The sequence below is a fragment of the Gouania willdenowi genome, chromosome 9 (genome assembly GCF_900634775.1).
Source record: "Gouania willdenowi chromosome 9, fGouWil2.1, whole genome shotgun sequence".
Taxonomy (NCBI): Eukaryota; Metazoa; Chordata; class Actinopteri; order Blenniiformes; family Gobiesocidae; genus Gouania; species Gouania willdenowi.
In genome coordinates, this window is record NC_041052.1 from 5,495,242 (window position 1) to 5,509,039 (window position 13,798).

The window sequence follows — 13,798 nt, forward strand, 5'->3', positions numbered from 1 at the left end:
GTGGGCCGAATTGGATGCACACGTGTCAAACTCATGGCCCGGGGGCCAAATCCGTCCCTTTGGAGCATCTAACTCGGCCCACAGGAGAAAACAGAAATCATTGTGTAAATAAAACCAAATAATATTTGCAAGGACTCACAGTTCTTCCAGTGCTTATTTTGCATGATTGCATTTGTTTATCATGCTAAACTGTTGAAAAAACTCAAAATTTGTACAAAATTCCCCTCAGATTATTACATAACAGTTCCCTTAATTAAATACAAATTGGTCACAAAATCTAGGAAATGTAAAGTGAAGATGCTGTTGGGACTTATATGTGTCACTTATTGCTTGGATTATGTTGGTTTCTTACATATTTTGTATTTTATGTGAAGGTAGAAGTGCAAACGGCACAATAATGTTGAATTTACTCTTTTTCACACATTAAAATCTGTGGCCTATTGACATCAAATTCATACGGATTTGGTCCCTGAACTAAAATGAGTCTGCCACCCCTGCTCTAAAGGGCAGGAATTGGCCCCTGGGCCTTGAGTTTGAGACATGTGAAAGAATATCAAAACTTAAATAGGATTAAAAAAAGTGGCATTTTTTAACATAAATTAAACAAGAAACTAAGTGTAAATCTAAGGCCAATGCTAAAACGCATGCAGAGGAAGGACTGTTAGGATTGCATAGTGGCCAATATTGTGTATAAAAAGATGATGTTGGTGATGCTAATGATGATGGTGATGATGATGATGATGATGATGATGATGATTGACTTCAGTATTAAATTAAGTGCCGTAGAGAGTTGATGTTTCTTGGAAGCTGAAAGCATCATCATCTCCTCCCAGATGGACACCCTGCTGCGTCCTGGAGTTCATTGACTGACGCACTTGGATCCAACGAGCCGTTGGCAATAAAACTGCAGCGCTGCCACGAGCCGCTCGGTGTATATGAATACATTGGAGAGGGGACACTTCACAGAGATGGAAAAGGCAGCAGAGGATCTCATGACTCTCAGCACCACAATGACATCACCACCAGATCTAAACGGAGCGCAGAGAGGAGATGGGAGGCACCCTGCTTATCAGACTGGGTGGCACGGTGCTGCTCAATGTTCATCAGAGAAGATGCTGCTGCGCCTCTGACAGGGAGGATCGGCTGCATGCTCGTGGGCTCGTGCGCTACGGGAACGCGCTTAAGTTCAGATGCTTCACGGAACCAAAATCTCACCATCGAGATTCCAGACTAAAGCCGACGATTCTGGAACATTTTCCTACTGAAGAAAAGGACGTTTGAACTGAATGTCTTTGTGCGCAAAGCTGGAGAGCTTTTGGATCAACTTGTGCGCGCGCTCTGGTTCCACTCGGGCTTTGCATCACATGGTATAAATCAAGCCGTTTTCATTTTCTGACCCTTTTTAATCCTTCAGTGACGTTAATGTTTACCCTGATGGGACTGTCAAAGCTTTTACGCGCGTCTCCAAACGGCGATAGCTCTTGCGCACGGATTCTTATCAGTCCTTATCAGCTTTCCTTAAATCAAAGTCATGTCGCTTGAAACGTCTGCGAATTATTTATTTTCCGTTGATTAAATCTGATGAATTGTTAAGACAGGGAGTGAGTGATCATTCTCTGGAAGAATAGATTGCTTTGACGCACAGCCATCGTCACTGAAGATTTGTGGCTTTTTGGGGGAAAAAATCATTGTTTCTCCGTGCGCTGCCCTGACGCACTGTCTGGTGCTGTTTGGGAGGGTAAAATGGACTTGGAAGACCTGCCGTGGACCGTGCAAGGGAGCTAGCATTTGGAAAAGAAAGGAATACAAGATAAAGCATCGGAGGTAATTAATTAAAATGATCATTTCAAACAAAGCCCCCCCCCAAAAAAAGTTTTGTAAAGTAATAATGCTGATTAATTTTTATTTTGCATGAAGCCATTCTCTGAATTTTAATGTTTGAATGAATTTCACAAAATATAATGCATGCAGTTGTGTTGAATATTGTGTACATGTGTTTAAAGAGTCGTGGACAGAGCGACCCCCAGCATGGCCTCATCAGACAGCGGCTGCTCCATGGAGCTCAACGGATGGAACAGCAGCGTCAGTGGCCCCGGGACCTCGGTGCCCTGCAACCAGAGCGTCCTGAGCCTCATGCCCCCCTACTCCCCTGAAGCCACGGCTGCCTTCGCCACCGCCATCACCCTGATGGTCCTCTTCACCATCGTGGGGAACATCATGGTCATCATCGCTGTCCTGACCAGCCGCTCTCTCAGAGGTCCTCAGAATCTGTTCCTGGTGTCTCTGGCTGCTGCAGACATTCTAGTGGCCACGCTCATCATCCCCTTCTCTCTGGCCAATGAGCTGCTTGGTTATTGGTACTTCAAGTCTCTGTGGTGTGAGATCTACCTGGCGCTCGACGTGCTCTTCTGCACCTCCTCCATCGTGCACCTGTGCGCCATTTCATTGGACCGCTACCTGTCCATCTCTAGAGTCACGTACGGGCGTCAGCGGACTCCCAAACGCATCAAAGCTGCCATCGTGGTAGTGTGGCTCATCTCATCTGTCATCTCCTTCCCTCCTCTGCTGTCGCTGAACAAAAGCGAAGGAGGGGACCAGGGGATCGAGAGAGGACCTCAGTGCCAGCTGAATGACGAGCGCTGGTACATCCTTTACTCCACCATCGGCTCCTTCTTCGCCCCCTGCCTCATTATGATCCTCGTCTACATCAGAATTTACCAAATAGCCAAGCAGAGAACACGGTGCCCACCGGGAGAGCCCAGGAAAGACGGGGTCGGCTCTGCAACTCCGAGCCAGACTCCACGGCACGTTAAAGCCAACGGCAAGAACGAGGAAAACAGCACCCCCCCTTCAATGAATAAAACTTCTAATGCGAGGCCACCCACGCTCGCTATCACCCCTTCTGCATCCCTCGGAGAGTCCCAGAACTGCCCAAACCCACACCCTAATAATCTCCTGCAACCTCCGTCCACTTCTCCAGCCATGACCCCAGTCACTCCTGACCCTTCCACCCCCTCCCCTGCACCACAACCTGCCCCCAAGACTAAAGAGAAGCGGAAGAAGGGCAGGCATCTAGGGGGGAAAAAGGCCGACAACAACAATGGGGACAGCTCAAGCACGGAGAGCGACATGGAGCACAGCAACGGAGGAGGTCGGGGCAGCGCCAGCATGCCAGGGTCACCAGCAGGAGGGGGGGTCCACTCCCCGGCCTCAGTCAATCGCTACAGGGACATGATCGCCACCTCTAAAGGGACTCGCCTGGTGCCAGGGAGGAAGTCCAAATCAGACACGACCCCTGGGGCAGCAAGGCGTAAAGCCATGGTGAACAGGGAGAAGCGTTTCACTTTCGTCCTGGCGGTGGTCATCGGGGTGTTTGTGGTGTGCTGGTTCCCGTTCTTCTTCTCCTATTCCCTCCAGGCGGTGTGCCCCGAAACCTGCACCATCCCCGACCCACTCTTTACCTTTTTCTTCTGGATCGGATACTGTAACTCCTGCCTCAACCCGGTCATTTACACCATCTTCAACAAAGACTTTAGAAAGGCCTTCAAGAAGATTCTGTGCAGCGGCACTAAGGGTACCTTTTTCTAGGGGGTTTGACATCTGTACAATAGGACACACACACACACACACACACACACACACACGCACGCACACACGCACACACGCACACACGCACACACGCACACACACACACACACACACACACACACACACACACACACACACACACACACACACACACACACACACACACACACACACACATCAATCTATACACTCAAAGGGCTGTTTAAAAAAACACACTGAACTGTGGAAAAGCTTTAGTGGTCAATGGAGAACTGAACTGAGATCCACTTCTGCAGCTTTTGTGTGTAAAAAGAAAAAAAAGTATTTTCTGCTCACAGCAGATACATTTAAGTGAAAACTGCTTCACATTTCAGTGTTGCTGGTGAGGCTTTGCAAAGACTTTAAAAAACACCCACTGACACTATTGCTGGAAAGCAGAGTGAGTTGTATAAACTGATTGAAGCTCTCCCTCCTTTTCTTTCTCTCTCTAAATATAAACACTCACTCATGTGACATTGTGATAAAACTCCGAATGTGTCAAAAGAGGGACGTGTTTTTAACAGTGTACGTATTCATGCTCTTATTGAATACATTGACTGTACATTGTATTGTTTGGTGAATGTTGACGATTAACAGTGACTTCATGGAGAAAGTGACAAGTGACCTTCAAATAGATCATCAGGAGCCTAAGGCCATTTCTTTATCAATAGAAAGCACAAAGGGGCCACTCAAGCTTAGTAAGACGTGATGTCTTATGTCTTCATTTGTTCGACTGCAGGGCAAACGTGTGTTTCTGGATTTTTCTATCTGAGAGCGCAACAACAAGGTGGCGTAATCAGAAACAAGCGCTCCCTTTCAGGCTGGAATGGAACCTGAGGTGGTTTTTTTTTGTCTCATGTCAGACACCTTGCTCTTGACTTGTTGTGGGTCACGATGGAAGCTCGGGTTGTTTGGAACACTCTCAGCGTTTACCTTTTCCTGGAGCACAGACGAGAGAAATAAATGGAAGGCTTTATGGGACTTTGTAAAAAAAAAAGACAAAAAGGTTCATCCTCTGAGCTTGGCTGCTGCACCTTTACCTGCAGGACTGTCATTACAAAGCACCAACCAGAGGCTTTTCTTCTAATGAACTGACTTCTCAGATAGAATAAAAAAAAAAAAATTCAGACATAATTTACAGCATGTGTCAAACTCAAGGCCCGGGGGCCAAATCCGGGCCTTTTGAGCATCTAAATCGGTCCGCAGGAGAAAGTAAAAGCGACACATCCATGAGTAAATTACAAAGTACTGTAACCAAGTTGTGGATATCTCAGCCACCCCAAATACACATGGATGCACATTTACAAAATTACCACTCTTATATCATATGATGGCAGTCGTTTTCAATCTGAAATTGATGAAAAAAAATGTTTTTTTCAAATTATTCTACTAAATCAAATAACAATTGTTCATAGTATCAAGGAAATGTAGGTGAATTTAAGTTTGAGGTCACTTAATGCTCGGATAATGTCAGTTTCACATACTTTACATGTAATTTTATACCTGAAATACCACACTAGGGCACATTAATGTTGAAATTGTTCTTTTTCCTGCTAAAATCTGTTGCTCAATTGAGATCAAATGCATCTGTGTTTGGCCCCTGAACTAAAATGATCATTGTGTAAATTACAAAATAATTCAGTGGTAGATATCTCAGTCCCTCCAAATGCACATGGACACAGATTTACAAACTTCCCACACTTATATCATATGATGGCAATCATTTTTCCAATCTCAAATTTATGAAAAAAAAAAAAACGGAAAATGTTTGAAAACTTGTATTTATTTTTTTTTAAACTGTAAATTTGTTCATAATATCAAGGAAATGTAAGTGAATTTAAGTTTTAGGGTCACGTAATGCTTGGATATTGTCAGTTTCATACACTTTATATGTAATTTATACCTGGAAGTGCACACTAGGGCACATTAATGTTGAAATTGCTCTTTTTCTTGCTAAAATCTGTGGCCCACTTCAGATCTAACTGCTCTGTATTTGGCCCCTGGACTAAAATGAGTTTGACACCCCTGATTTACAGTGTCTGATGAAAAACTACGAAAGCATGAACAAACATTTCCTTACATGAGCATTTTTTACAGAATAATATTCAGCTATTTTTTGTTTTGTTTTTTGCAGGCAGACATTAACACTGACTGTAATGGACGGACGAGCAAAGCAATTATGGATGTGTGATGTTATTTCTATAATTAAGCCCACATGGGTGATGTTATGGAAGCTTTTTGCTGAGTCATTGTCACCCTCATGGACCCTCAGTGTTGCTTTGTCGCTGGAAGGCAAGAGGCGACACAAACACATAGAGGCTTTTTGTCAGGATGAACGCTAACATTTAATTTTCTCACGGAGACAAGAAGATTTTTTTCACGAATGAAAACAAATCACGACTCGACGTGTGTGTGCAAACTGTGAGCAGCACACACGCCATATCTATCCACTCAATGGGACAAGGGCTGTCAGCAGCAACACAAGCAATTTACTAATTGTCTACTTCTGCTGACCTGTGTGAGTGTGTTTGTCTGCGAATGGGAATGTGTGTGTGTTTTTGTGTAGAAAGAGTCAGCTGCTCCCCTGACTGCTATCTACTTGGATCTACTGTAATATTGCGGAGAACAGAGCGCAGATATGGGAGTCGCAGTGCTATCGCTATCTGTTCCTCTCTGAATGTTTCTACTGAGTGAAATGACTGTGCACTGTGGGTGTATTCTCTACTGAAACCACTGTTTGTCCACAGTGTTGATATGATATCAAAGTGATAACGGGGATCAAAAGAGCCCTAAAGGACACAGTCTGACTCACTGAGTATTAGTTTCTATTTGAATGTGACGAGCAGGGTTGGGGTCAATTATATGTGTCATTTTAAAAACCTGTTGCTGTCATAATCGTAATTTAAATTGTAATTCAGTTCCGATAATTGACTTTCTAATTTTAATTGAAATGAAAATTCTACAAAAAAAAAAATGTCAATTATAATTTAACACTAAACTGGGGAACCATGTTACAGTTCTACACATATGTAGTTAACAATCTATACAATATGTTTCCTATGCAAGCTTTCCCAAATTTTACCATTTAAAAAATATATAAATCGAGGCCTATGCTGACAAAAAAAAGTCTCAGACGCCCACACCGAAAATATTAAAACCTATATTTTCATTGATTAGGAAGCCTGACAAGGTAACCAACTGATAGGAAAGAAATTAGATGATAAATATTTGTGTGTGTGTGTGTGTGTGTGTGTGTGTGTGTGTGTGTGTGTATTTCACAGTTGATTTTATGACTCGTTAGCATAAGAGATGCTAACAGAAAGCTAACACAAGAGGAAGGTTCACTCACATCAGGTTATTTATTAATTATTGTAATTGTAATTGAACTTTAGTAATTGAGAATGTAATTATAATTGATGTTCTGAAGATAAAAAATAATTGAAATTGAATTGTAATTGGAAATAATGCTGGACATTAATCGGAATTGAATTGTAATTTAACATGGGTAATTGAAAACGTAATTGTAACTAAAAAATTTAATTGGCCCCAACCCTGGTGTATTATTGTTTTTTTGTGTGTTTTCTGTACTTATTTATTGTCTGAATGACATAATTTGCTTTAATGCAATCCAAAAATCATCTACGTGAGAATATTGTACAGATTTTTTTTCGGGGAGCCAAATAGATCTCCCCAGAATGGGATTGTTTAATTTTTTTTGACATTATGCTAGGTATTTCAGCTTAGAATGAAAGAATGCAGACTTTGGGGTTACTATGTGTAATTTGCTGAGCCTGCAATACATCATGTGTCATTATAGCTTCGTAAAAAAAAAAAAAAAAACTAGGACATTCATGTCGATTTTTTTTTTGTCAAGTTGCCAACATTGAGGAGGGAAAAAAAAGCATGTGAATGTTTAGGAACTGGTTTGGCCATGGGACCCAACAATAGGCCTTTATAACAAGCTGCAACCCCAACAACCAATGGGAATGCGCTATACATGATGGCGAAGTTTATTGATATAAATTATGGTTGCCTGTAAGAAGTGTGAATAGAAAACTGTTGTGATGAAGCCAAATATATATAAAAAGTAATTGAATCATTAAATATAAAACAGAGACGTATATTCTTCAGATATATATTTTCTTTTAAACTGCTGATTCAGCTATATGGAGGCAAGTAAGAGATTAATGTAAAAGAAGCAAAATGATAACATTATGTTTTATCATTTCTGATATTTTCCAATAAACACACGTTGCTTCTTGAACACATCACCAACCATGCATTGGAGTGTTGGGACTGCTGTGTTTGGGTTTTTTAAAGCAGAGGTGAGACTTTACAGGCGACTAATGCAGTGATCTGCCTTTTAGTCGCTTTTCTTTCTCCTGAAAAAGCCTGTATTGTCTTTTCCTCACATGCGTTTGGAACGATCAACCTCCCATCTGTCCTCATCTCCACACCAGTTTGGAAATAAAGCTTCTACGAAAAGCACAAGTTCCTGCTTTTTATTCATTTAAAGCTGAAATCTGGAGTTTCTGAGAATTCTATGTTTATGAATCATTCTTTTGAAATGTGAAAAAATAGTTTTACAATGGTCTACTGCTGGTGGTCATTCATATACATTAATGTACAGTATATAAGTCCCTCCTTCGTCCTATAGACCCCTATACAAATGGACACTAGCACTGTGATTGACCAGCCAATAGGCTTCAACTTCCTGTTTCTGAGACTGTCAATCAAAGTGAATGTGGAACTGTGCACGGAAATAAGGCATGATTTTGGCTCCTACCTGACCCATAGACCTATATCAATGCGACCCGATGCAATCTTGTTATGTGCATGCAGAAAAGTAGAGGCGTGGCTTCTGGTAGATTGGTAGAAGCACTCGAAGAAAGTGAGGCTGTTTAGGGCGGGACATCGAGACGTTTCTCAGAAACTATGGATAGCAGCTTTAATGCGTTCTCACCAGGGCTGGGACTGGGTTAATCAGGATTAATGAATTACAGAAAGATAATGCACAAAAGAAAAATAACCTAGATAATCACTTATTTTTCACTCCAAACAGTGCAGAATTTCACAAGTTCCCAGGATCCCCATAATACTAATGCACAGACTACAACACAAGAAACAGTAGAACCCGGGGAGAAGTCGTTGCTGTGCTTCGTGGTTGTTCATTTCAGTAAAAAAAAAAGAGAAAAAACACCAGATGGAAAAAAAAGTCCAGTTGTCTGCAAACTGTGCAAGAAAGAGTTTACCCGTTGCCAGAGCTCTTCTAGCCTCTGAAGCTCTACTAGGTTACCACCTCAGTGCTAAACATGTAGCAGCTAGCACGGAACAACGGTCCTAGTGGGAGCAGACAGTGTCTCCAATCCACACTGGACAAGATAACTGAGTTCAGAGCCAAAATGAATAAGTCCATCCAGGGCTTGAGACTGTGACCAAATTGATTGCATATGTATTTGTGAAAATTTAATCTGGTCGCATCTGTGCGAGTGCTTAGGGTGACCTTATTTTGAAAATCCAAAAGGAGGAATAGGGGAGTCATGCGCTGAGGCGTCCGGACATGCGTAGCAATAGAGCACATGGGGGGCACGCCTAGCGTACGTGGGGTGGGGGGGGGCGTGGAAGAACGCGCCAAGCGGAGTGATAAAGCGTACACGCGCAGCATCGAGGGGCCAGAACTGATGGACTATGATGCCATGTTATCTCAGCAGCGGCTGATTCCCCCGTTGACCAGGAGCTCTCTCCCATCGTGTTTGCCCGCGTAGACATCCTTCTACACCGTGTAGTAAAACCCACTTTGTCCATTAGATGATGAACCACAGTAGAAAAAGTTGCACTCAACTCAGCTGCGTCGTACACTGTTTTATTACCTTCACACACTGGGAAGCAGTACAAAAAACCTGGAAAACAAACTCGTATGCGTTCAAAGATCGTTTATGTAGTGACAGACGTCGCACTCTAACATGCCAGACCAGATGTTCCGCTGTGGTTCTCCCAGGGGAAGAGGGCTAGGAGACCCCACTATCAGAGATGGACCCTATGAATTGAATTCCACGGGGTGAAGCAATGCAGATGCTGAGTTGGTTATGCTACTGTTATGTCAATTCAAGTACAGTATTTCTGCAAAATTTAAAAAAAAAACAGAATACATGTAACCTGTTGTTATGCTTTGCTGTTTAAAACATTTTTGTTACAACTTCTTTTAAAATTATATTAAAAGAAATGATCAGCTTATCCAGCCACTGCTTGTTGCAGAAAAACTTGAAATTGACAGTAAAACATTAAAACATTTTGCAAATATATCTCAAGTCACTGTCAATCTTTCCGTCATTCAAAACTACGGTATGCCAGTTAAGTCAACTGTTTATATCAGCGTGCATGTCTATGCTGTACACCCCACCCCCCATTAAAAAAAAGAAAAGGGTTCGACCAAATTCTGTGCTGATGCGACCAACTAAGAAAGTTGGTCGCACCAGTGCCACCACTGGAAAAAGTTTGTGTCGATCCCTGCCATGAGTAACAAATGAACAAAGTCAGTAGATAAATGATTGTAGTGGACAGTCGAGCACTCTCGGTGGTAGAGGATGTGGGCGGGGCTAGCTGCGGTGCTACAGATAGCATCGTCTGATCCAACTTATCAACTGCTATGTAGAAAGACTATTTCAAACTAAATTCACCAACTTCGTTGTGAATATCCTCTGAACATAGTGTAACCAATGCCTTAAACATCTGCTGCTTTACACTCTGCCTGTAATTCTACAACACACGTACACTTGAACACTACACATTATTTCATACATAAGACACATTGCTCAAACATTAAAGATCATTGTTACCAGTGTTTAAAGTAAAGAACACATCAAGTCATTGGAAAACTTACCTGAAAACACTAAAATTTTGACAAAGTATAATTGCGCTCTGAACGTGTTTCCATTGAAGACTGTTTTGGGGAGGAGCCTCACAACTCTCGTGAATTCTCATCCCGCGAGACTTTGCTGCATATGGACGCTCCAAACCTCCTTACAATGCTCTGCATTCCTTTGTTGTTTGCTGTCTAATATTTTTCTCAGGTATAATGTTAAAAAATGTCTCAGTCTTCTTTTGTGTCCACATAGGGCGCCATGTTTTCTAATTTCTCAAAACAGTATTTGTGTGAAAGAATAAAAACAGTAAAAGCCAAGAGTTTTCAGTAAAGGATCTTAGTCTCTTGCTACTGATTTTAAAGTGCGTTGAAAAAGTGTGAGTTTGAGTTAAAAAAAAAAAAAAAAAAAGTCAGTGAGTTGTTTATCCTCAAGCGTTGTGTGTGTGTGTGTGTGTAGAGTTCTAACACTGTGAGGAGAACTTTGAAAAATGTGCAAAAAAAAACTGTAAAAAAGTGCTCGGAAGTATTTACAAGTGATCAAAAGCCATCTTTGCAAGCTTTGTAAAAAAAAAAAAAAAAAAAAAAAAACTTTGAATGACAACACATGCTAGGGAAATCGACCATAGCATTGCAAGCTGATGCTGTTCAAGATGTCACTGGAAAATCCTCCATCACAGCAGGACATGAGAAGCAGAGGGAGCCAGAAACGGCCTCACGTTGCCAACAATCACAGAACAGCCCGTGAGGAATTCCACCGATTGCCAAAATATCACATGCACACTTTCAAACGTATGCTGAACCTGTCGTTTTGCACAAACACACACACAAACACACACACATAGTTGCAGCGACAGCTCTGGATATTGGGAGATTTCAGGTAATCACAGCTATGGTGTATTACTAAAGATTTATGCTGATTGTGGGTTTGGAGAGAATCAAAGCCCTCCTCACACACAAACACAAACACAAACACACACAGACACAAACAAGCTTAGTCATTTTTCCTGTTATCAAAGATGATGCTACAGCCAAGTAATGCCCCTTCACAGTCTCACTGTTTCGTCTCCATATTCATGGTTATGTAGTGACTTTGAGTCACTACATAACCATAAGGAGAACCGATAACTCATCCTTGCTGACCGTAGGGAACAGCAAGGTGTGTGTTTACACTGATATATATTCATGCAGATACATGTCCCTAAGTCCCTGAATCTCCTGCCTGAGCTGGAATATAAAGCAGGGCTGGATGGGGCCAGTGGCCCCTCCAGAGCAACATGATACAGAACACACTCATTAGATTCTATTTATATAAGATCATATCAACCAGGATTTACAGCATACAGCTTTAACACAGTGGAGGAAACATTGTATAGCGGAACATGCTTTAACCTCAATTTTACAAATATGTTATAGTAAAAATTGAATTTCCATCCAATACATTTTTAGGGCATTGCAGCCGAGTGATTTCCTTTGTTGATCTTCTGCATATTATAAGGCTGGATTATTAATAATGTCTTTATTGTGTCACTTTACTGTTAGTGAGGAAAAAACCCCGAAAGGCAGGATGAAAAACAAACGACAGGAAGGGGCGGGCTGTACTCCGCTGGAAGGTGGAGACATTTAAACACGCTTTCGTTTTGTAAAAGCATTTAAAAAACGTCGATTTTAAGGAGTGCAGGCAATTATGATTATAATCATTTCAGGAGCATGGGACTAGATGTGGTGTGTGTGTGTGTGTGTGTGTGTGTGTGTGTGAGCCTGAGTAGAAGATGAATCTATATTTTCTCATCGGCAGTACAATTCGTTTTTATTGGTTTTGAGGTTATTTTTTAGGTTCTTAGTTTTATTTGTTAGATATTCCCATGTTAAGTTACATTAAGCTAATGGTTATTTTTGCTTTTTAAAAATGTATTTCTTCATTACTATTTTTTTATTTATTTTTTTAGGGTCTAATTTATTTCATTCAATAGTTCCCACAACCCTAAAAAAGGGTTGGAAGATGGATAGATGGATTATTCACAGCCAATTCCCAGTGTGTGGTTACTGTATAATAACTGGTGTATACAGATGAGCTGTGGGAGATTATTTTACTTTCAAAATCTTTACGTATTAGACTTAATTGGAAAACACAAACAAATACATTTATACCGAGGGCAATGGCAAGTTATGGAGCTTAGGAATAGCTATTTCAGCTGTTACCGTGGCAACCAAATAATCAGAAAATTGACCAGATATTGTAATAGATGAATAATTATTGATTAATACAGCCCCCTGAACAACACAGCGCAATTATTTTGAAAGGAAACCCAGAGCACGGACTTCACATGTTTGTCTGTGTGTAGCTTCCATGTGCTGTTTGCATGCACTGAATATGTATGAATATGTACTGTATATATCTTTTGTTTAATGGCAAAATATGAGCTGAAATCTAATCAAATGGAGCTATGTGACAAACAAAACTTTCCCTCTATAATATTAATCAGCATATATCCATAATACACAGCTTTATTATGTGAGCTTGAGTGTTGCATGGTTTTTCTAATCAGTCCTGTGTGCGAGAATGAATAAATTCAAATTAGGGATGGAAAAAAAACAGCCTCATTAACACGAAAAAAGATGCATCAGAATTAAGTGTGTGACACTTGGTGGAACATTATTTCCCTATGGACACAATGTTAATAGTTATGACTCCAATCACAATATTAGATATTAAGCCTCCTGCAGGGCTGGTAAAGTTAAAACTAAGAGAGAAAACTGACACGGTATAATCACAGGCATCTCATCTGTCATCCTCTCTCTGACTGCTGAGGAGGATTCAAAATAGAAATAAACCATCTGAGTAAAAATTTCCCTACAATTAAAAATTTGTGCTATTGCCTGTGAAGTTAAAATCACACCAAAATCTCATAAAATACACAAAATATGCTTTACTCAAGGCAATAAACTTAATGTGGTTTCCAAATACAAAATCCTTCACAAACAAATGCACTTTTTTTTTGCAAATAAGAAACGTACCTATCAACAACAATAGCAACAACAAAAAAAAGAAAAATACAGCATGTTTTACAAATACAAATACATAAGTATTCAACAAGAGCACTCAAAAAGATAATTCCATCCACATTAGTAACCGTACAGTAAATCCAAATGTATGGACATTCCCATTCTGTCAATAAATCGCAATGAAATGTGCAATCCAGATCCAATTCAGTCAAACCCTCACATACAGTAACTCAGTCAAAATTCATAAAGATTGGTAAATTTCAGGATGAATTTCTGGGATTTTTTTGATTATTGAAACTGATCCAGAATTAGTATATTGATCCGGAT

General features: G+C 40.8%; 1 protein-coding gene across 1 annotated transcript; it reads left to right on the plus strand.

The window, feature by feature from the left end:
• Positions 1-889: 889 nt before the first annotated feature.
• On the plus strand, positions 890-6,802 carry adra2b (adrenoceptor alpha 2B). The gene is made up of 2 exons (XM_028458439.1): positions 890-1,824; positions 2,004-6,802. The coding sequence occupies exon 2, from the start codon at positions 2,029-2,031 to the stop codon at positions 3,586-3,588; it is 1,560 nt and encodes a 519-aa protein (XP_028314240.1). The 5' UTR covers positions 890-1,824; positions 2,004-2,028; the 3' UTR covers positions 3,589-6,802.
• The last annotated feature ends 6,996 nt before the right edge of the window (positions 6,803-13,798 follow it).